The 24,549-nt window shown below is 44.3% G+C and overlaps 1 protein-coding gene across 1 annotated transcript in view; it reads right to left on the bottom strand.

Annotated features, from left to right (window-relative positions):
* Positions 1–6,960, bottom strand: part of LOC119943319 (transmembrane protein 263-like) — a 395,918-nt gene extending 388,958 nt beyond the window's left edge. Inside the window, exon 1 of the mRNA XM_038764218.1 lies at positions 6,816–6,960. Coding sequence (XP_038620146.1) covers positions 6,816–6,821 — 6 coding nt within the window. The 5' untranslated portion in view covers positions 6,822–6,960. The remainder of the gene's footprint in view (positions 1–6,815) is intronic.
* Between the last annotated feature and the right edge of the window lie 17,589 nt (positions 6,961–24,549).

Raw genomic sequence — 24,549 nt, 5'->3', positions numbered from 1 at the left:
GCCTAGGGGTACCAAGGCAATTTGTTCCAACTATGGAGGGTGGGCTGGGGAAGGCGTGGGCCAGATTCCTCGTGTCCAGCTGGGGCTGGTCCTAGATTTTTCAAACCTCAGAGGTGTCTAGTATACTTGGCCTCTTTTTAATGGATGCTCCTTAAATGAAGGGTCCATGTCTTTTAACGACTTCTGTTCATATTTAGATCACAGAGGGCACTTGAAATACAAAGATTAAATTACCAACAAATATGGACTCAAAGTAATCAGTCCATTTCATATAGAATGATGGATTTTCCTGCAGACCATAAGCTCCTGGTGGACAAGGATCATAACCACCAAGGGCTTAGTACAGGGCTATGCACAAAGAAAATGCTCAACCAATCCCATAGATTGATTGATTTTCCTCAGAAGAATGGGGCAAGATTTCAGGAGAAAATTCTCCCCCACAAAAAGCATGGCATAAATACAAATTGATTGAAAATTAGGGAAATGACAAAGTTCCTCTTGGTCACGGCCTGTTTTCCTCTATTCAACTGAGTGTGTTCAGAAGTTCCACACCAAGCAGCTGATTGGATAAGGTTTGGGGGGAGGTAATATCTTGAAAAATCCCTTAGAGGCCTCCTAACTCACATCTAGAACATTGCCCCAGTGAGGCTTCCAACATCAACCTTTTCTCAGCCCATTTTATATCATTCCCTCACTCCCCTCCCCTTACCGCTCTTTCACCGGTGCTCCAAACCCAGCCCAGTTGGCATTTCCCTCCCTTTAACCAACCTCCGGAAAGATGTACCTAACAATGGGCAATGGTTCACCACAGTGTTGGAGAAAAAGGAGAGGGCAGTGGATTACAGGTTGGGAAGGTGGGAAAGGGAGACAAGAAAATGTAGGGTAGTGAGAAGCAGTGTGGACTTATGGATACAGCAGGGTCCAGAGTGTCAGACCTTGGATTCTAATCCCAGCCTTTCCACTTGTCCGCTGTGTGACCTTGGGCAAGTCACTTAGCTTCTCTATATCTCAGTTACCTCATCTGTAAAATGGGGATTAAGACTGAGCCCATTGTGAGACCAGGACTGTGTCCAACCTGATTAGCTTGTATCTCCCCCAGCTGTCAGTGCAGTGCCTGGCACATAGTAAATGCTTAAATACCGTAAAATAAAAAAAAAGAGAATGGGAAGGCCCTGAAATGCTTGCTCCTTCCTTGCCCAGTCACCTCAGCAAAAGACTGTGAGCCCGCTGTTGGGTAGGGACAGTCTCTATATGTTGCCAACTTGTACTTCCCAAGCGCTTAGTACAGGGCTCTGCATACAGTAAGTGCTCAATAAATGATTGAATGAATGAATGAGTCCTGTGAGGAAGGAGATGTCATATTCTCTTGCTTCTGTATAACCACCAACATACTTTCAGTTGATGCTTCTCTATGAGAAATTAGAAGCGTTGATCACAAACAAACCATCAATCAATCCCATTTATAGAGTGCTTACTGTGTGCAGAGCACTGTACTAAGCACTTGAGAGGTACAATGTAACAGAGTTGGTGGACATGTTACCTGCCCACCTCCGCTCCTCTGCCGCTAACCTCCTCACTGTACCTCGTTCTCGCCTGTCCCGCCGTCGACCCCCTCCCAGCCCACATCCTCCCCCTGGTCTGGAATGCCCTCCCTCCACACATCCGCCAAGCTAGCTCTCTTCCTCCCTTCAAAGCCCTACTGAGAGCTCACCTCCTCCAAGAGGCCTTCCCAGACTGAGCCCCCTTTTTCCTCTCCTCCTCCCCATCCCCCTGCCCTACCTCCTTCCCCTCGCCACAGCACCTGTATATGTTTGTACAGATTTATTACTCTATTTTACTTGTACATATTTACCATTCTGTTTGTTAATGATGTGCATTTAGCTTTAATTCTATTTGTTCTGACGACTTGACACCTGTCCACGTGTTTTGTTTTGTCGTCTGTCTCCCCCTTCTAGACTGTGAGCCCACTGTTGGGTAGGGACCGTCTCTATATGTTGCCAACTTGTACTTCCCTAGCGCTTAGTACAGTGCTCGGCACACTGTAAGCACTCAATAAATGATTGAATGAATGAATGAAATGAATAAGCTTACAGTCTAGGGGGGAGGACATGTAGCACATCCTTTTTGGATGGGAGCTAGAGTGCAGCCTGGAATTCTGATATCACTCACACAGGATGCAGAATTGCCAGTTTCCCTTTGCTTCATGTGGCCTGTTTGGAGGGAAAAAAAAAATTCAACAAGCATTCTGTGTCTTCCAGTCTCGAAGGTATAAAGTCTTGGGTGAAAATTAATTATTTTAAGTCTTCCACATCTTCATGACTACAGATGGGGAAGAGAGAAGTTAGGTGACTTGTCCAAGGCCCCACAGTCCATCAATAGGACCCAGGAACCAGTCCCGGCTCCACACTCACCCAAAAATAGAAGTATAGCCGATAGTCGTATAACACTACACATTTGTGGAATATTATCTTTTGTGTATAAAGAGGCCACTTGGTGTCATTTCCTTTCCACAAGCTACGGGTGAAATGTGCTTACCCAGACTCTGGCTATTTACAGTCCTGTATAAAGCTGACTGTCACAATAATTTTCAGCCACTTCGACTCTGTTTCATGCCAGCACAAACTGCTTGGTCCTGACATTACCAGCTACTGCACTCAAGATGAAATGGCAGACTACAATATGATCAAGAGCTCTTTGGACAAAAATATAAAAACTAATAATAATAATAATGATGGTATTTTTAAGCGCTATGTGCGAAGCACTGTTCTATAATATAAAGATGCAATATCACTACACCGGAAATGTAAATAGCACGGATTCCCAGACCACGGGTGAAGAAAAAATGGGCTAGACAGCAAGTGTGATTTTAACAAAAACTGGAAATATAATCCACAGTAATGGTTCTGTACTTCTACAAGCAATCCAGGATGTGATGTTTCTTGTCTAGGATGCTGGGAAGAATGTGATGGGCTAGAGAACATTTCTTAGTGTCTCTGCAAAGCGGTACTTTGACGGAACAACAAATTTGGCTTTGAAAGGTCAGTCGTGTTCATTCTGCTTGCTTGCTTGCCTCCCTTAAACTCTGCAACTGCTTTGACACCCTACCTTCCTCCATCCCGTCATGCCCCCTTTGCTGTCAAGTAGTGACGACTCCGGCTTTGATGTCAACAAAATTCATCACACCCCTCAAGAGTCTCACTTCTTTTCCACAAGCCCTTTAAGACATTTCATGTTTTGCCTAAAGTGTCTTATAATTTCCAGTGATTTACTTGAACCTGAACCAAAAAGAAAAACAGGAAGCCTAGATGTAAAACATCCAGTCTTATTAAAAAAAAACAAAACTAATTCTCAACGGTATCTGACTAGAACATTTTCAGGCTGGTTTGAGCACAAGTTCAATCACTGGATCACAGTGTACAATGAAAAGAGTGCAACCAATTAAAATTCTTAATCATTAGGTTTTATCCACGACAGCATACGGTTTCACAATCATTCTCAGAAAAGGGACCACACCAAACCCCTAATTGGTCTGAATTGACAGTCAATAACTAAAATTCACACACTAATTTTAAAATTATTTTATTAGGGCTAGATTTACGTTTTCATCATAAAATCAAGGCAGCTCCCTCCTTCACCAAGTGCTAATCATCCAAATAAGGCTTCCTATTCTTTCAGGAACCAAGTTGCAGTGTGCTGTGCATGAATATAGCGTGCTCGGTAAATTCCAGATCCTCTCCACCCCTATTCTGGTCCACTGCACAAGCAAAACTGCAAGTTGTGCCAAGTAAGAAGATTCCACGAACTTCTCAGTTACCTGAGGAGGGGGGTCTCTGCTGCACCCTACAAAGAAAGAGAATTCAGGCTAAAAACCATCAAAGAAATAACTGTACACAAAACTAAATGTGGACTCATTCATTCAATCGTACTTATTGAGCGCTTGCTGTGTGCAGAGCACTGTACTAAGCGCTTGGAGAGCTACACTGCATAACCAAGAGGAAGAAGTTTATTCACCCACTCACAGGGGCGGCCCAAAGCAGCCCTGACTACTTACTCAGTGTCCTTTCCACATATGTCACTGCACTTTACTCGCTTCCAAACTTAAGTCCTTCAAAGACTCTTCAGGACAGTTGAAGTTATACTTCTCTGGCATGAGATGCCTGGCCTAGTAGAAGGACCACAGCCCTGGGAGTCAGAGAGCCTGGGCTCTAACCCAGCTCTCTCATCTTCCTGCTGTGTGACCTCAGGCAAGTCATTTAACTTCTCTGTGCCTCCCTTCCTTCATCCACAAAATGGGGATTTGATGGCTGCTCTCCTTCAAACTTGGACTATGAGCCCCATGTGGGAACTGATGATCTCGTAGGTACTCCAGCACTTAGTACAGGGTTTGGCACATAGTAAGTGCTTAACAAATATCACAATTATTATTACGAGCAATGTCTGAAAGAGATACTTCTTATTCCCTTTTCTGTAGGTCAGGGTGTGATGGTCCTGATTTCCTGGGCAAATTTCAATTTGTCTAACTGTATTCTTCCTAACTCGGTTTCACCGCCAATTCAATTAGAATGCTCAGGGAAGAAGAACTTAAAGTTGTTGATGTGAGTCAGTTGGCTACCGCTTTTCTCTCTTAGCTACATTTCAGAACCAGGTTAAGGGATCTTCAGGTAGGTAGGTCATTGACCGTGGAAGCGTGATGGACCAGATACAAGAGTTTATGAACATTAGAGGCCGGAGGATGAGAAGTGACATGAAATACACCTCATAGGGAAGGAAATATGCAGCCCAACCTCCCTCATTTTGCTTGTTACATGCTAGTCGGGTGCAAACATCCCTTATTAATTGAATGTTGTGAAATCTCAGCTCATCGTGTCCACTCTGACCTGTTTTGAGACTCCTCTACGCCTTCCCCCAGTGCCTATCTTGGGCCCCAACGGCCCTGATGGTGTTTCACATAAAACCCACAGGGTTCCTTTGGGCAGGGACCAGCCCTCCCTCTCTTGGGGTGATGCTCCTGTTTCTCACAGAAGCCTCTTCCTTGGGGAAGTGGGATTCAACCAAGGCACCTGGCCCACAAGGGATAGCACCTTGCTCCCCGCCTCCAGCTGATTTTCCCACTCAGGGGCTTTTCTCCTGCAGGTAGAAAGAGGAGAGCTCCTCTGGCACCCTGCCCTAGATGCTTCTCCTTTCTGTGTGTGTGGACGGGGAGGGGGTTGTAAGGGGAAGGGGAAGAAGCCATTCCTGCCCCCTTCGCTCCCTCTTCTTCTCCCCTCCTTTCCTGCTCCCTACTCTCTCCCCTTCCCCCCACCCTTTTCCTCCCCCTTCCCCCTTTCCTCCCCCCCTTCCCCATTTCCTCCCCCTTCCCCCCTTTTCCCTTCTCCCCTCTCCCTTTCCTCCCCCTTTCCCTTCTCCCCCTTTCCCTTCCCCCCTCCCTTCCCCCCAACTCCCTTTCCTCCCCCTCCTCCCTCTCCCTTTCCTCTCCCTCTCCTTCCTCTCTCCATTTCCTCCCCCTCTCCTCCCTCTCCCTCTCCTTCCTCTCTCCATTTCCTCCCCCTCTCCTCCCTCTCCCTTTCCTCCCCCTCTCTCCTCCCTCTCCCTTTCCTCCCCCTCTCTCCTCCCTCTCCCTTTCCTCCCCCTCTCTCCTCCCTCTCCCTTTCCTCCCCCCTCTCCTCCCTCTCCCTTTCCTCCCCCCTCCTCCCTCTCCCTTTCCTCCCCCCTCTCCTCCCTCTCCCTTCCCTGCCCCCTCTCCTCCCTCTCCCTTCCCTCCCCCCTCTCCCTTTCTTCCCCCTTTCCCTTACCCCCTCTCCCTTTCCTCCCCCTCTCTCCTCCCCCCTCCCCCCTCTCCCTTTCCTCCCCCTCTCCTTCCTCTCTCCCTTCCCTCCCCCTCTCTCCTTCCTCTCCCTTCCCTCCCCCTCTCTCCTTCCTCTCCCTTCCCTCCCCCCTCTCCTTCCTCTCCCTTCCCTCCCCTCTCTCCTTCCTTTCCCTCTCCTTCCTCTCTCCCTTCCCTCCCCCCTCTCCCTTTCTTCCCCCTTTCCCTTACCCCCTCTCCCTTTCCTCCCCCTCTCTCCTCCCCCCTCCTCCCTCTCCCTTCCCTCCCCCCTCTCCCTTTCCTCCCCCTCTCCTTCCTCTCTCCCTTCCCTCCCCCTCTCTCCTTCCTCTCCCTTCCCTCCCCCTCTCTCCTTCCTCTCCCTTCCCTTCCCCTCTCCTTCCTCTCCCTTCCCTCCCCCTCTCTCCTTCCGTTCCCTCTCCTTCCTCTCTCCCTTCCCTCCCCCTCTCCCTTCCCTCCCCCTCTCCTTCCTCTCCCTTCCCCCCCCTCCTTCCTCTCCCTTTCCTCCCCCTCTCTCCTCCTTCTCCCTTTCCTCCCCCTCTCTCCTTCCTCTCCCTTTCCTCCCCCTCTCTCCTCCCTCTCCCTTCCCTCCCCCCTCTTCCTTTCCTCGCCTCTCTCCTCCCTCTCCCTTCCCTCCCCCCTCCTCCCTCTCCCTTTCCCCCCTCCTCCCCCTCCCTTTCCTCCCCCTCTCTCCTCCCCCTCCCTTTCCTCCCCCTCTCTCCTTCCTCTCTCCCTTTCCTCCCCCTTCTCCTTCCTCTCTCCTTCCTCTCTCCTTCCTCTCCCTTTCCTCCCCCCATCCTGTCTCCCTTTCCTCCCCCATCCTGTCTCCCTATCCTCCCCCTCTCTCCTTCCTCTCCCATCCTCTCTCCCTATCCTCCCCCTCTCTCCTTCCTCTCCCATCCCCTCTCCCTTCCTTCCCTCCTCTCCCCCCACTCCTTTTCCCTCCCTCTCTCCCTCCTCCTCTCTCCTCCGCCCCCTCGGCGGCCCGGCTCACCTTCATGGCCCGGGGGTGGGAGGCCCGGCGGGGCCCACGGGGAGCCGGACGGGGAGCCGGACGGGGAGCCAGGCGGCGGCCTCAACCGCTCCGCGGCCGACCACGCTCCGGCTCCCCCCGAAACGGCGGCCACCGGCGGCACCAGGCCCGGGAGATAGGGGGGAGGGGGGCGGAAATGACACACGGGGCCGGGCCAAGGCCGCCACCGCCGCCGCCGCCGGAAACAGAACTTCCTGACGTGAGGGGCGCCATCTTTTTAGGCGCTGGGCGGCCCTGGCCCAACTGGTGGCCAGACCGAGGACGGGCCCTTAACTTTCGACGGGCCATTGTCCTCTCCTTTTTGGAAGGGACTGACCCTTTAGTAGCTGCTTCACTCCATTGTATTTATTGAGGGCTTACTATGTGCAGAGCACTGGACTAAGCGCTTGGGAAGGACAAGTCGGCAACATCTAGAGACGGTCCTTACCCAGCAACGGCCTCACAGTGTAGAAGGGGGAGACAGACGGCCAAACAAAACATGTAGACGGGGGTCAAAATCGTCAGAACAAATAGAATTATAGCTATATGCACATCATTAACAAAATAAATAGAACAGTAAATATGTACAATGAAATAGAGTAATAAATCTGCACAAATATATATACAAGTGCCGTGGGGAGGGGAAGGAGGTAGGGCTGTATGAGGCATTAGTAGAGAAGCAGCGTGGCTCAGGGGAAAGAGCCCGGGCTTTGGAGTCAAAGGTCATGGGTTCAAATCCTGGCTCTGCCACTTGTCAGCTGTGTGACTTGGAGCAAGTCACTTAACTTCTCTGGGCCTCAGTTACCTCATCCGGAAAATGGGGATTAAGTCTGTGAGCCCCACGTGGGACAACTTGATTACCTTAGACTGTGAGCCCCTTCTAGACTGTGAGCCCACTGTTGGATAGGGACTGCCTCTTTATGTTGCCACCTTGTACTTCCCAAGCCCTTAGTACAGTGCTCGGCACACAGTAAGCACTCAATAAATACAACTGATTGATTGTATCTACCCCAGCGCTTAGAACAGTGCTCTGCACGTAGTAAGCGCTTAATAAATGCCATCATCATTATTATTATTATTACCAAATAAGTCCCTTCGAGTTTCCAGTGAATGTAATCCCCCTGTTGATGGGGTAACTATGCTTACACCTGTCCACATGTTGTGTTGTCTGTCTCCCCCTTCTAGACTGTGAGCCCGTTGTTGGGTAGGGACCGTCTCTATATGTTGCCGACTTGTACTTCCCGAGCGCTTAGTACAGTGTTCTGCACATAGTAAGCACTCAATAAATATGATTGAGTGAATGAATTAATTAATCAGAGTTTATTGAGCACTAACTGTACGCAGAGTACTGTACTGAGGGCTAGGGAGTTTTGTTTTGTTGTCTGTCTCCCCCTAATAGACTGTGAGCCTGTGGTTGGGTAGGAACTGTCTTTATCTGTTGCCGAATTGTACTTTCCAAGCGCTAAGTACAGAGCTCTGCACACAGTAAGCACTTAATAAATACCATTGAGTGAATGAACAAATGAATGAAAATAGACCTGCACTCATTAGGAGGTGTTGCTATGAAGAGCCTGGAAAAAGTCATGACATGGGGCGATGTAACAATTGCTGCAAAAATACAAACTGTCAACTCTCTGGTGTTTCCAGTGGCGATGTATGGATCCAAAAGCTGGAAAAACAGAGTAGAAAGAACATCGATTCCTTTGAAATGTGGTGTTGGAGAAGGCTTTTGCGAATACCATGGACTGCCCCAAAAACAAACAAATGGATTTTAGAGCAAATTAAACCAAAGTGGTCTTTGGAAGGCCAATGATTTGACTTAGATTAGCATATTTTGGACACACGATCAGGAGGACTAATTCTCTGGGGAAGACACTGTTGCTAGGAAAAATCCAGGGAAAACATGGAAGAGGCAGACCAGCAGCTAGATGGATAGAGACCAAACCAACGATAACGGAAGAACCTTTAGAAAGGTTGCGGATTACGGCAGAGGACAGGACGTTCCGGAGAGAGTTTGTCCATGGATTCGCTATGAATTGGAAACTATGGCATTTATTAATAATAATAATAACATTAGGAGGCATCAGAGAGGGATTCTGTCCCTATTTTAAACTCTTATCCCTGCTTTTCTTTCACTATTAACTATTTCTAGCCGAAAGCCCTACCCAGTTGGGATGGGAACCTACATAAAAACTCTAAAAGGGAAGAAAAAGTAAGCACAATGTATAGCACGCACAAGCCCTGAAGCAAGTAGCATTTAAAGTGGAATCATTAAAGCCCGAGGGGGTGATTCTGGAACGATCACAGTGAGCCCATGCCAATGAATAGGGGAGGCTGTTTCAGCAGGGACTCTGCCTCTAGACCACATTTTTCTGAAGCATGTACATGGAATAGTTAAGTCTTTTAGTAACATTTTATATTTACTACTGATAATCCCAAAACATTTCACTAGTAGTTAGTCATCTTCACATTCTGTGAAATGTCACCTTTGATTTTTATAGCATCTTCTGAGGAGCAGTGTGGCCTGTTGGAAAGAGCGACTGCCGGGGGTCAGGGGTTCTGGGTTCTAATCCTGTCTCTGCCACTTGCCTGCTGCGTGACCTTGTTCAGGTCCCTTAACTTTTCTGTGACTCAGTTTCCTCATCTGTAAAATGGAGATCAAATATCTTTTCTCCCTCCCACTTTGACTTGAGCCCCATGTAGAACAGGGAATGTGTCTGACCTGATAAATTTGTATCTATCCTAGTGCTTAGTACAATGTGTGTCACAAAGTAAGCACTTAACATATACCAGTATTAGGATTATCATCCTCATTATCATTATTCATTCACTCACTCAACTGTATTCATTGAGGGCTTACTGTGTGCAGAGCACTGTACTAAGTGCTTGGGAGAGTACAAGAGAAGCAGCGTGGTTAGAGAAGCAGCGAGGCTCAATGGAAAGAGCACAGGCTTGGGAGTCAGAGGTCATGGGTTCAAATCCCAGCTCTGCCAATTGTCAGCTGTGTGACTTTGGGCAAGTCACTTAACTTATCTGTGCCTCAGTTACCTCATCTGTAAAATAGGGATGAAGACTGTGAGCCCCACGTGGGACAATCTGATCACCTTGTATCCTCCCAAGTGCTTAGAACAGTGCTTTGCACATAGTGCTTAACAAATGTCATTATTATTATTATTAATAAAATACAACAATAAACAGACACATTCTCTGCCCACAGACAGCTCATAATCTAGAGGTGGGGAGAAGAAATCAATACAAATGAATAAATTACAGTGATGTACATAAGTGCTGAGGGACTGGGAGGGGGGAAGAGCTAAAGGAGCAGGTCAGTGGGACACAGAAGGGAGTGGGAGATGAGGAAAGGTGGGGCTTAGTCTGGGAAGGCCTCTTGGAAGAGATATGCCTTCTATAAGGCTTTGAAGGGGTGGGGGAGTGATTGTCAGATTTGAGGAGGAAGAGCATTCCAGGCCAGAGGCAGACTGTGGGCTAGGGTTGGGGGCAAGATATGCACAGATTGAGATTGAGATTGAGGCACAGTGAGAAGAATAGCATTAGAGGAACAAAGCTTTCGGGCTGGGTTGTAGAAGGTGAGAAGCAAGGTGAGGAAGGAGGGGGCAAGGTGGTGGAGTTCTTTAAAGCCAATGGTGAAGAGTTTTTGTTCGATGAGGAGGTGGATGGGCAACCACTGGAGTTTTTTGAGGAGAGAGGTGTCATGTCCTGAACGTTTTTGTAGAAAAATCATCTGGGCAACGGAGTGAAGTATGGACTGGAATGGGGACAGACAGGAGGCTGGGAGGTCAGCAAGGAGGCTGATGCTGTAAACCAGGCAAGATAGGATCAGTGATTCCATTAATGTGATAGCAGTTTGGATGGAGAGGAAAGGGTGGATTTTAGCGATGTTGTGAAGGTGGGACCGTCAGGATTTAGTGATGGATTGAATATGTGAGTTGAATGAGAAAGAGGAGTCAAAGATAATGCCAAGGCTTATGAGACAGGAGGGATGGGGGTGCCATCTACAATGATGGGAAAGTCAGGGGGAGGACAGGGTTTTGGTGAGAAGATAAGGAGCTCTATTTTAGATATGTTAAGTTTAAGGTGATGGGAAGACATCCAAGTAGAGATGTCTTGCAGGCAGGAGGAGCTGTGAGACTGGAGAGAGGGAGAGAGATCAGGGCTGGAGATGTAGATTTAGGTATCATCTGCATAGAGGTGGTAGTTGAAGCCATGGGAGCGCATGAGTTCGCCAGTGGAATGGGCATAGATGGAGAATAGAAGGGGACCCAGAACTGAACCTCGAGGGACCCCCTCAGTTAGTGGGTGGGAGGCAGATGAGGAGCCCATGAAGGAAACTGAGAGTGACTGGCCCAAGAGATAAGAGGAGAATCAGAAGAGGACAGAATCAGTGAAGTCAAAGTTGGATAACATTATTAAGTTGAACTTGCATCTGGCTTCATACTTTCGGCTGCCCTGAGGTGGGAAAAGAATTGCCACCTGCTCCATAGGGTGGCTGTCCCAGTACATATGAGGTTGCATATGCTGGGAAACCCAATATAACTTAAGGATGCCAGGGGGAATATTTTGGAGAAGTTCTACTTAGACTGTGAACCCCATGTGGGACAGGGACTGTGTTGGCCTGATTAACTTGTATCTACCCCAGTGCTTAGAACAGTACTTGACACATAGTAAGTGCTTAATGAATACTATAATAAGCAAATTGCTCTGGTTCTCTGTTAAAAATACAGTAATACTATAAACAATTATAAATGCAATTTATTAATAATTTCAATTCTACAGATAGCGAATTCATTTATTCATTCATTCAATCGTATTTATTGAGCGCTTACTGAGTGCAGAGCACTGTACTAAGTACTTGGAAAGTACAATTCGGTAACAGAGTCAATCCCTTTCCAACAACGGGTTCACAGTCTAGAAGGGAGAGACAGACAACAAAACAGAACATGTGGACAGGTGTCAAGTCATCAGAATAAATGGAATTAAAGCTAAATGCACATCATCAACAAAATAAATAGAATAGTAAATATGTACAAATGTATACAAGTGCTGGGGGGTGGAGAAGGGGTAGAGCAGAGGGAGGGAGTAGGGGCAATGGGGAGGGGAGGAGGAGCAGAGGAAAAGGGGCTCAGTCTTGGAAGACCTCCTGGAGGAGGTGAACTCTCAGTAGGGCTTTGAAGGGGGGAAGAGAGCTAGTTTGGCAGATGTGTGGAGGGAGGGCATTCCAGGCCAGAGGTAGGACATGGGTCCGGGGTCGATGGCGGGACAGGTGAGAATGAAGCCCAGTGAGGAGGTTAGCGGCAGTGGAGCGGAGGGTGTGGGCTGGGCTGGAGAAAGAGAGAAGTGGGGTGAGGTAAGAAGGGGCAAAGTGATGGAGAGCTTTGAAGCCAATAGTAAGGAGTTTTTGCTTCATGTGAAGGTTGATAGTCAACCACTGGAGATTTTTGAGGAGGGGGTGACATGGCCAGAGCGTTTCTGTACAAAGATAATCCGGGCAGCAGAGTGAAGTACAGACTGAAGCGGGGAGAGACAGGAGGTTGGGAGTTCAGAAAGGAGGTTGATGCAGTAATCCAGTCAGGATATGATGAGATTGTACCAAGCACTTAGTACAGTGCTCTGCACACAGTAAGCGCTCAATAAATACGATTGAATGAATGAATTGTACCAACAAGGTAGCAGTTTGAATAGAGGGAAAGGGCGGATGGTGGTGAGGTTATGAAGATAAGACTTCAGAGAAGCAGCGTGGCTCAGTGGAAAGAGCACGGGCTTGGGAGTCAGAGGTCATGGGTTCAAATTCCGGCTCCGCCAATTGTCAGCTGTGTGATTTTGGACAAGTCACTTAACTTCTCTGTGCCTCAGTTACCTCATCTGTCAAATGGGAATTAAGACTGTAAGCCCCACGTGGGACAACCTGATTACCTTGTATCCCCTCAGCGCTTAGAATAGTGCTTTGCACATAGTAAGTGCTTAACAAATGCCATCATTATTATTATGAGACTGCCAGGTTTTGGTGACGGATTGGATGTGTAGGGTGAATGAGAGAGCGGAGTCAAGGATGACACCAAGGTTGCGGGCTTGTGAGATGGGAAGGATGGTAGTGCTGTCAACAGTGATGGGAAAGTCAGGGAGAGGGCAGGGTTTGGGAGGGAAGATGAGGAGCTCAATCTTAGACATGTTTAGTTTTAGGTGGCAGGCGGACATGCAGGTGGTGATTTCCTGAAGGCAGGAGGAGATACGAGCCTGGAGGGAGGGAGAGAGAACAAGGGAGAAGATGTACATTTGGGTGTCATCTGAGTAGAGATGAGCAAATCTCAAAATGGCTGTTTTGAAAATTCTAAATAGAAACTTTTGCCAGTCTTTGGCAAGTTGAAAAGCTGCACATCACTGCCTCATAGTCCCCTAAGGTGGTACAGCCCTGGCTTTATATATACTCTCTCTCCTACATCACACTGCTGTAAGGCTATGATGATGGCAATTATTAAGCGCTTACTATGTGCCAAGCACTGTTCTAAGTGCTGGAGGGATACAAGGTGATCAGGTTGTCCCACGGGGGGCTCACAGTCAATCCCCATCTTACAGATGAGGGAACTGAGGCACAGAGAAGTTAAGTGACTTGCCCAAAGTCACACAGCTGACAGTTGGCAGAGCTGGGATATGAACCCATGACCACTGACTCCAATGCCCGGGCTCGTTTCCACTGAGCCACGCTGATATTTATTTATATATTTATATAGCCCTACAGCAGTGTGATGTATGAGAGCGAGTGTTGCACCCATTTTATAAATAGGAAAACAGGCTCAGAGTTGGAATGAAACTGCTCTTGAATTCACCTGGACGATAGGGGCAAAATCAAGAACCTAGTTCAAATGTTCTGGAATCCTAAGCTATAAAATTGTCCTGCTTCTGACATCTGTAGCCCTGCTTTAGAGGTAAAGAAACATATGGTATTTTATGGTATTCGTTGAACACTTATATGTCAAGCACTGTTCTAAGCGTTGGGATAAATGCAGATGAATCGGGTTGGACACACTCTGCTTCACACATGGGCCTCACAGTCTAAATAGGAGGAAAAACAGGCACTGAATTCCCATTTTACAGTTGAGGAAACTGAGGCACAGAGAAGTTAAGTGACTTGCCCATGATCAAACAGCAGTCAAGTGGCAGAGCAGGGATTGGAACCCAGGTCCTCTGACTCCAAGGCTCATACTTTTTTCACTAGGCCATGCTGCTTCTATGTGATAGCATATTTCACCAGTTTGACTAGCCAATGGAAAATCCAGAAATAGAAACAATTACCCCTAAGGACTGATTTAGTGACTTTAATTCCCAAACCGTGTACCCACTCATCTTAAATTGCTTAAAAACTATTAAAATGAGAATGTCTTCCAGGAAAAAGTGAATCACTGAAAAGGAGGAAAGGAAAATTGCAGGGCTGAACCCTGTGAATGGTGCAAGTGTGTGGTCTTTTCATTAAACCTGGTGGTCCTCTAAGCCCTGTTGCTTGCATTCTCTTTCATGTAGAGCCACCCATGTTATAACACTCTTTTTAGGGCTCTTTTGAAACAGTACTATTAAATTTTAATACCTTATTACAGCACTCTCTCACCTCTAGAGAACACAGCAAAGTTTACCTTCCCTTAGGCAGTTCCCTTCCCCTTCCTCAGAAGAATGATTGTCGTCCATTGTAATTTAGCATTAATTTATAGCATCTATTAACATAGGTAATGACAGCTCTTTGTCAACAAAAAGCTCCTTTTTGCTGAACAAAATGTGAAAGGTAACACTTTAAAACTAAAATACTGTACGCACACAAAAAATCTAAATCAAAATATTTCATTGCTGGTATGAATTTACATTGCTATTTGATCTATGCTATTATAAGCACTGTGGCTTAATGAAATGGGTTTTCACACCGATTCTGCCAATTGCTTGCTGTGTGACTGTGGGTAAATCACTTCATTTCTCCATTCCTCTGTTGCCACCTCTGTAAAATGGGATTCAATACCTGTTCTTCCTCCTTCTTAGGCTGTGAGCCCCATCTGGGACAATCTGACCTGATTATCTTAGATCTATCCCAGTGCTTAGTGTAATGCTTGGCTTTATTCATTCATTCAGTCAGTCATATTTATTAAGTTCTTACGGTGTGCAGAGCACTGTACTAAGCACTTGGAAAGCACAATTCAGCAACAAAGAGAGACGATCCCTGCCCACACAGGGGTCACAATCTAGAAGGGGGGAGACCGACATCTAAACAAGTAAACAGGCATCAATAGCATCAATATAAATAAATAGAATTAGAGATATATATACACATCAGAACAAGTAAAATGCATTAATATAAATAGAATTGTAGATATGTACATATATATATACAAGTGCTGTGAGGCAGGGATGGGGTAGAGCAAAGAGAGCGAGTTGGGGCAAGGTCCTGGGGGGAGCTGAGGAAAAGGGAAGTAGCGTGGCTCCATGGAAAGATCCCGGGCTTTGGAGTCAGGGATCTTGGGTTCAAATCCCATCTCTGCCAATTGCCAGCTGTGTGACTGGGCAAGTCACTTCGCTTCTCTGTGCTTCAGTTACCTCATCTGTAAAATGGGGATTAAGACTGTGAGCCCCCCGTGGGACAACCTGATCACCTTGTAACCTCCCCAGTGCTTAGAACAGTGCTTTGCACATAGTAAGCGCTTAATAAATGCTATCAAAAAAGGGGGGGGGGGGGACTTGGCTTATAGTAAATGCTTAAGAAATACCACAATTTTTAAATTACTATTACTATTTAATTTAATCATTTTCTTATTATTGTATAGCCATAATTATCACTATTGTTTTATCAATATTCAAAAGATTTTTATTGTTGTGGTCAATTTTGGTGATTTTAGGATCACATTAGTACGCTTTGTTTTATTCCTTATGGAAAACTACTTCATTTTATACCCTTTCACTCTACTTTCATGGAACTATTAGGGTTGGCTATTTAGTGGAAAGAGCGCAGGACTGGGAGTCAGAAGATCAATCAATCAATCAATCAATCATTCATATTTATTGAAAGCTTACTGTGTGCAGAGCACTGTACTAAGCGCTTGGGAAGTACAAGTTGACAACATATAGAGACAGTCCCTACCCAACAGTGGCTCACAGTCTAAAAGGGGGAGACAGAGAACAAAACCAAACATACTAACAAAATAAAATAAATAGAATAGATATGTACAAGTAAAATAAATAAATAAATAAATAGAGTAATACATATGTACCTGAGTTCTAGTCCCAGCTCCACCACTCTACAGATGTGTGACCTTGGGCAAATCACTTAACTTCCCTGTGCCTCAGTTTCCTCACCTGGAAAATGGGGAAAAATACCAGTTCTCTCTCACCCTGTGATTATAAGCCCCTGATTATAAGTGGAACGGCAGCTATGCCTGACCTGATTATCTAGCATTTACCCCAGTGCTTAGTACAGCGCTAGGCACCTAGTAGGTGCTTAACAAACAAATTATTATTATTATTGCACAGGTGAAGTTTTTTTCCTACAGAGCTAGACAAAAGGAGGAATCAATCGATGGCATTTCTTTCATTCACTCAATCGTATTTATTGAGCGCTTACTGTGTGCAGAGCACTGTACTAAGCACTTGGGAAGTACAAATCGGCAACATATAGAGGTGGTCCCTACCCAAAACGGGCTCAATGTGTGCAGAGCACTGTACTAAGCACTTGGGAGAATACAAAGGAGGAAGGCCCATCCGGCCCTTTTGAGTCCGGCACTCCGTGGCAGGGAGGTGCTGGGCATTTGGGTCCCACCTTTTGCCTGTCCTCCCTTCCTGCAGGATGAAACTCCACCCAAACCCCTCCAGGTGCGGAATTTAAGCTTAAATCCACATTTTTCCCAGACCAGGATGTGGTCAAGTGTTCCTGGAATTTGGCTGAGGTCATCCCACCTAATATTAATGTAGCACTCTCCACCTCGAATCAACTCACTCATGAGCTCCGCCTATAATAATAATAATACTAATGATGGCATTTGTTAAGCACTTACTATGTGCAAAGCACTGTTCTAAGCACTGGGGGAGATACAAGGTGATCAGGTTGTCTCACGTGGTGCTCACAGTCAATCTCCATTTTACAGATGAGGTAACTGAGGACCAGAGAATTTAAGTGACTTGCCCCAAGTCACACAGCTGACAAGTGGCAGAGCCAGGATTTGAACCCATGACCTCTGACTCCCAAACCCGTGCTCTTTCCACTGAGCCACACTGCTTCTCTATAGAAATGAGCAAGTCAGAATGGCTGCATGGAAAACAAAGGTGATTTGGTTTGTTTCATTTCCTGTCAAGCTCATGGAGCAGGGATCCTTGGCGGATACATTTTTGGCCCAGGTTTGAGGGGCTGCTTCACACCATATTTCCTTGCTTTTTAATGATTTGAGGGGATGGAATTCAAAACCTAACCAAATACAAGACATACCACAGCTTTTTTTCAAATCCCCAGTCTATTAGGCTCCTTATGCCATCATAATAATGATAATAATATTTGTTAGGCATTTAGTACGTGCCAAGCACTGTACTCATCATTGGGGTAGGTATGATATAAGCAGATTGGACACGGTCTCTGTCCCTCAGAGAGTTCACAGTTTCAGGGAGAGAGAGACCAGATACTGAATCCCCATTTTACAGTTATGTGACTTGCCCAGTGTCACACAGCAGGCAAATGGGGGAGCTGGGATTACAACTCTAAACACCTGGGTTCTAGCATATCTCCATTAAGCTATGTTATACATAAAGTTGCCAGATATCAGATTAGAGACTACGGGAGAATGGTGGCAGTTTGGTTTTCCTTGCCCTTCTCTCCTGCAAAGAGACAGGACTTAAATCAGCCCAATGTGGGGCAATGCCAAATGACCTCTTAATAGAAATATCCAAGGAACCGGTGCAAGGTAATGAAATAAGGGACATTCGCCTACGTGCATAGATGTCTGGCTAGTCTAACTATGGATCGTGCAAGCACTTATGCCAGCCCACGCCACCATATGCACAGGAAGGCTTATAGTCATTTTGCGTCTTAAAAATACCCAGACCTTTCCTTGTTACTTAATGTTTTGGCAAAAGAGCAGCAAGAGAGTGGAGGGTTGGGGTGAAATGGAAAAAGCATTAAAAAGAGTATGTAGGTGTTTAGCTGACAAATGTTGGAATTAAATTCATAATCAAAAACACTTTGAGTTTCACATTTCTTCCAGTACTGAACAGAACATCAGATAGCTCTCCAGGTAATTTTACTTGCCTGGCATGCAGAGCTATAGAGTTATTAATTTATATTAATAATTATTTTCTCAAAGGTGAAGAGCTGGTGATAAATGAATCGAAGTTAATATCAAGTCATTGAGGGGACTTGTGAAAATGGTGTCATTTTTCTCATTTTTACCTATTGCTATCTGCATCACCTGGCAACTCAGCCTAGAAGACATCATATCATCTCCTAATTTATTTTTTTCTTGACATTCCATTTTTCAAATTTTACATTTGTGATCCTAAAAATGATTTTTCTGACACTGTGCGATAAAAATTGAGCTACTCTGTAAAAAATGTAATTTTAATAGCTAGGAAACATTGCTTTGTTATTAAATATCACATAATTGAAAATATGTCTCAAACTGGGTTTTCTCAGAGCATTTTACTTGTATCTTCTGCTAGTAAGTCCTTGATCGCAATTAAAGTTGCTGGGATCTACTTTGAATTTTAGTGTACTTCTTTTAGGAGGATGGGTTCAGCATTATTATTATTATTACTATTATTATTACAGTATTTGCTAAGCACTTAATTATGTGCCAGGCATCGTACTAAGCGCTAGGGTGGATACAAGCACATCAAGTTAGACACAGTTCCTGTTCCACGTAGGGCTTACAGTCTCATTCCCTATTTTACAGATGAGAGAACTGAGGCCCAGAGAAGTGAAGTGACTTACCCAAGGTCACACAGCAGACAAGTGGCAGAGCCGGGATTAGAACCCACGACCTTCTGACTTTCAGGCCTGCGGTCTAGCCACTATGCCATGCTGCTTCAAGCATTTTAGATGAATTGTTTTTTCAAATTTTATTTATCTCGTCTCTTGTTCCCTTCTTTTATGGGTGCAAAGGAGTTATTTAACTTGATTTGATAAGATTTCCACTTCCTGAGCTTAATAATAAAAAATATTAGAAAAGGAAATCTCTTGCTGCTTTGTGGTAAGTTTACAGGTCAATATTTAATTATAGTTTTAATTCTTAGCCAGATGTTTTCTGTCAAAATGGATCCAGTGTTTCGATCTGATTGTTTCTAAGAATTGCAAAGAAGTCCTGAAATCAAAGCAGTTTTGATCCAGTAATAGGTAGATTTGTCTACATAATTCCTTTTGATCATATATTTTTACATAATCCTTTTTATAAATTGCTAGAATAGTGCTTGGCACATAGTAAGTGCTTAAAAAATACCATTATTATCATTCACATTTCATTAATACCAGCCCTCTGGGAAATGTATGCTATTATTATGAAATGATTAAATCACTTGGATTTTTTCCATCTTCATCCTCTAGTTTTTTGGAGATTTTTTTCCTTATTTAGCTCTGTCTCTCTTTTTTCAATTCGTGATACGGTAAGTATTTAATAACCATATCATGGAGAGTTTCTTTCTAAATTGGAAAAAAAGAAAACCAGTCGTAGTAATCTCTGTTTTCCCTAAAGAAGAGGCAACTCTAGATTACACAGTGCACCAAGTATGGAAGGGAAGATGGCAAGCAGAATTTATAACCATTATCTCTAACATATAAACAGGAGAAGGTCACACTAGATTAAAAGGTAGCCCACTGGGCGATGATGATGATGATGATGATGATGATGATGATGATGATGATGATGATGATGATGAAGTCTACTGCCACATTCATCCTTACTTAGATTATGAGCCCTGTGTGGGACAGGGACTGTATCTGACCTGATTATCTTGTATCCACCCCAGTGCTTACAACTGTGCTTGATAAATAATAAGCACTTAGCAATCAATCAATCAATCATATTTATTGAGCACTTACTATGTGCAGAGCACTGTACTAAGCTCTTGGGAGGGTACAAATACCACAATTATTGTTATTATTATTAGCTCTATCATCCAGAAATGTGTTCAAACCTAAACCAAAGTTAAAGCAATGAAACAAGTATTGAAGCAGTCTGGTATGGCGGAAAGAGCTTGGGCTAGGGTGTCACAGGACCTGGGTTCTAATCAATCAATCAATCGTATTTATTGAGCACTTACTGTGTGCAGAGCACTGTACTAAGCGCTTGGGAAGTACAAGTTGGCAACATATAGAGACAGTCCCTACCCAACAGTGGGCTCACAGTCTAAAAGGGGGAGACGGAGAACAGAACCAAACATACTAACAAAATAAAATAAACAGAATAGATATGTACAAGTAAAATAAATAAATAGAGTAATAAATAAATAATCCTTGCTCTGCCACTTACTTGCTGTGTGACCTTGGGCAAATCACTTAGCTTCTCTGTGCCTCAGTTTTCTCAACTGTAAAATAATAATAATAATAATGGCATTTATTAAGCACTTACTATGTGCAAAGCTCTGTTCTAAGTGCTGGGGAGGTTACATGGTGATCACGTTGTCCCACAGGGAGCTCACAGTCTTAATCCCCATTTTACAGATGAGGGAACTGAGGCACAGAGAAGCTAAGTGACTTGCTCCCTCCTATTTAAACTGTGAATGAGCTTTATATGGGACAGGGACTCTCTGATGATTAATTTTGCTTGACACAGAGTAAGTATTTAACAAATATAATAAGGATAATAATAATTACTATTAAAGGTATGAGAATAAGGAGTATTTATGCTCAAAGAACACTCTTAGAAGACAGACCGTGACAGAGACTTAATAATCATTAAATTAAAAATTAATCTCAAATGTAATTCCTCAGAACATCTTTATTCTTATTTTGTCTAGTCTATTGTTCTGCTGTAATGATTAACACCAGATAAAAACACTAAATGATATTAATAATAATAATGATGATAATTGTGATATCCGTTGAACATTTACTAACACTAATAATAATTAATACTCATGGTGTTTGTTAAGCGCTTACTATGTACCAGGCACTATATTAAGCACTGGGGTGGTTATGAGCAAACCAGGTTGGACACATGTGGGGCTCACAGCGTCAATCCCCAATTTACAGATGAGGTAACTGAGGCCCAGAGAAGTGAACTGACTTTCCCAAAGCAAGAAGTGGTGGAGCAGGGATTAGAACTCATGACTTTCTGACTTCTAGGCTGGTGCTCTATCCACTATGCCATGCTGTTTCTATGTACCTACTAGATGCCTTGGGTAAATTATAAGATAATCAGATCAGATAATCCCTGGTCCCCATGGGGCTTGCAATCTAAGCAGGAAGAAGAACAGATTTGAATCCCAATTTTACAGATGAGAAAACTGAGGCTCACAGAAGCTAAATGACTTATCCAAAGTCACGCAGCAGGCAAGTGGCAGAACTGAGTTGAATCCACATTTCTTGTCTCTCAGTTGTGTGTCCTTTCCACTAAGCCATTCTACCTAAAAAGACTCTAGAAAAGCCATGTTTTTTCGTAGAAAATAATTCACAGGCTCATGACCTTGACTTTAAAAAACTGTGATGTAAACATCTTGCTGACCCAAATTTAGTGCTACGGCTCCCTTAGGTTTTCCTTAGATGTATTTCTTCTACCCTTATGCAAATTGTTGAGATAATTGATATGGCACACATCACCTTACAGGTTGTTTTTGCTGCCTGCATATTTAGAAATTTTTTGAGAATCAGTGATTTTGTGTCACAGTGCCTACCTTTGATTTTTTTCCTGGGTATATATAGTTCAAAAGCATATTCCTTGCAGGTCTTTCTGCTGCAGATTTAGTAATATTTTCTTTGGATTGTTGTTATTAACACTAAATGCAAAAAAGATTGCGTTGAAAGTCTTTCTGTCCCAACTGAGATTCACAGAGATGACTTATTTCTTTGTTTCTGAAAGAGTTGTGATTGAAAAAGGGTAATAATTAAATTTTGCAGATTTCTATTCAGTTTTCTCCCTCTAACAGCAGAAAGGAATCAATTCTAGGGAGGGGATTGCAGATAAAGCATAGCATCTAATCATTTGTGATCTTCAATTTCTACCCAGTCATCGGTCCAAGTTTTTTCATATGTATTTCTCCTTCAATCTCCTTTTTTTTTAATTTTCTTTGATTTCTTTCATTCTTTCAATCTTTCCTCCTGCTTACATAAAGAACAAAGAAGGGTCTAGACTGAGAAAAATGCAGGTGGATGTTTGTATCCTTTAACTCTTATAAATTGACCAAAATGAGAGTCTGGAAATTTTTTAAACCTTCTGTTTACCATTTCAACTTCTTTTTTTCTTTTGTTTTTACCATTTGGCTTATTCTTGTAACCTATTTCTTCCTTCTTGCATCTCCTTACTCTCTTTGGCTCAGCATGGCTCAGTGGAAAGAGCACGGGCTTTGGAGTCAGAGGTCATGGGTTCAAATCCTGGCTCCGCCACTTGTCAGCTGTGTGACATTGGGCAAGTCACTTCACTTCTCTGGGCCTCAGTTCCCTCATCTGTAAAATGGGGATGAAGACTGTGAACCCCCTGTGGGACAACGTGATCACCTTGTAATCTCCCCAGCACTTAGAACAGTGCTCTGCACATAGTAAGTGCTTAATAAATGTCATTATTATTATTATTATAACTCTAGGGGTGGTGACCAGAGAGGACTCATTCCACCTTTAGGAATCAATCAATCAACCAATCGATCAATGGTATTTACTGAGTGCTTACTGTGTACAGAACACTATACTGAGCTCTTGGGGGAGTTGGTAGACAAGTTACCTGCCCACAATGAGCTTACAGTCTAGAGGGGGATACAGACATTAACATAAATAAATAAATTATAGATATTTACATAAGGGCCTTAGGTCTGAGAATGGGGTGAATACCAAGTGCCCAAAGGATACAAATCCAAGTTTAGGTACAGAGCCAAGTGGGAATCAATCAACAGAGAAGCGGCATGGCCTAGTGGCAAGACCATGGCCTTGGGAGTCAGAGGATGTGGGTTCCGATTCTGGCTCCACCACTTGTCTGCTGTGTGACTTTGGGCAAGTCACTTAACTTCTCTGGGCCCCAGTTCCCTCATCTGTAAAATGGGGATTAAGACTGTGAGCCCCACGTGGGACAACCTGATTACCTTGTATCTACCACAGCACTTGGCACATAGTAAGCGCTTAACAAATACCATGTTAATTATTTATTATTATTATTATCATTCAATAATTCGTGGTGTTATACACCCCACCTTTGGAAATCCCAAAGTCTCCAATTTGATTTCTTTTCATTCTTTTTCCGAGACATCGCCTGGGCGTTTCAGTCTCCTTTCTGGTTTAGAGAGAAAGTAAAGGGATTTGTTTTCTTGAAAGGTTTCAGGCCTCCATCAATCAATAGATCAATCAATCAATCAGATTCATGGAGAACCTTAGTGCTAGACCCTGAACTAAGAATCATAGAGAGTACAAGACACACACTCCCAGCCCTCAAGGAGCTTACAATCTAATGGGGGAAAGACAAAACCGATTTCCAGATAGTGAAAGAGGGAGGAAGGAAAACAGTAAAGCTGGAAAGAGCACCAACACACCAGCTCTTAGAACAGTGCTTGGCACATTGTAAGCGCTTAACAAATACCATCATTATTATTATTATCTGTTTTCTGTTCCTCTGTTCTTCTGGTTTCTTCTCGGTTTGGATCCTGTGATTTCCTTTATGACGTTAACTGCAAAACCTCTTGGTCTGAATGAGGAAAGCAGTGTGGCATAGTGGAAAAAGCATGGGCTTGGGAGTCAGAGATCATGGGCTCTGTCACACCAGCTGTGTGACTTTGGGCAAGTCACTTAACTTCTCTGTGCCTCAGTTACCTCATCTGTAAAATGAGGATTGAGACTGTGAGCCCCACATGGGACAACTTAATTACCTTGTATCTGGTCCAGCACTTAGAACAGTGCTAGGCACATAGTAAGTGCTTAACAAATACCACTGTTATTATTATTATCATGAATTGGCCATAATGATTTAAAGTTCCCTTAAACTGCATTTAGGTTTATTTGTAAAATTGTCTCCTTTCTGTCCTGCAGGTCTAGCTTCCACTGGTGAGTTAGTTTTATCTTTTATTTTTTAGATTTTTCCACAGAATTATAGGGCTGGGAAGAACCTCCACGGATTATTTAAATCATGCAAAACTGAATCCACACATATTTTTCTGCCAAGGGTCTGCGTGGCTGGTGAGAGGGACATCTCCTCCAAGAGACCTTCCCTAAGTCCTCTTTTCCTTTCCTTCCACTCCCTTCTGCACCCTCCCTAACTTGTTCCCTTTATTCATCCCTCCTCCTAGCCCCACAGCACTTCTGTACATTTCTGTAATTTTACTTCTTCATATTAATGTCTGTCTCCCCCTCTAGACTGTAAGCTCTTCGTGGGCAGGGAATGTGTCTGTTATATCATTATATTGTACTCCCAAGTGCTTAGCACCGTGCTTTGCACATAGTAAGTGCTCAATAAATACGATTGACTGAGTATAAAGACTCTTGGGTAACAGCAACTCCTTTGGCACCCCCATTCTAACCCTGCAACAATTAAGCTCTTTTTCCCCCTGAAACTAT

The sequence above is a fragment of the Tachyglossus aculeatus genome, chromosome 22 (assembly GCF_015852505.1).
Source record: "Tachyglossus aculeatus isolate mTacAcu1 chromosome 22, mTacAcu1.pri, whole genome shotgun sequence".
Taxonomy (NCBI): domain Eukaryota; kingdom Metazoa; phylum Chordata; class Mammalia; order Monotremata; family Tachyglossidae; genus Tachyglossus; species Tachyglossus aculeatus.
This window is presented reverse-complemented; position numbering and strand designations above follow the sequence as displayed.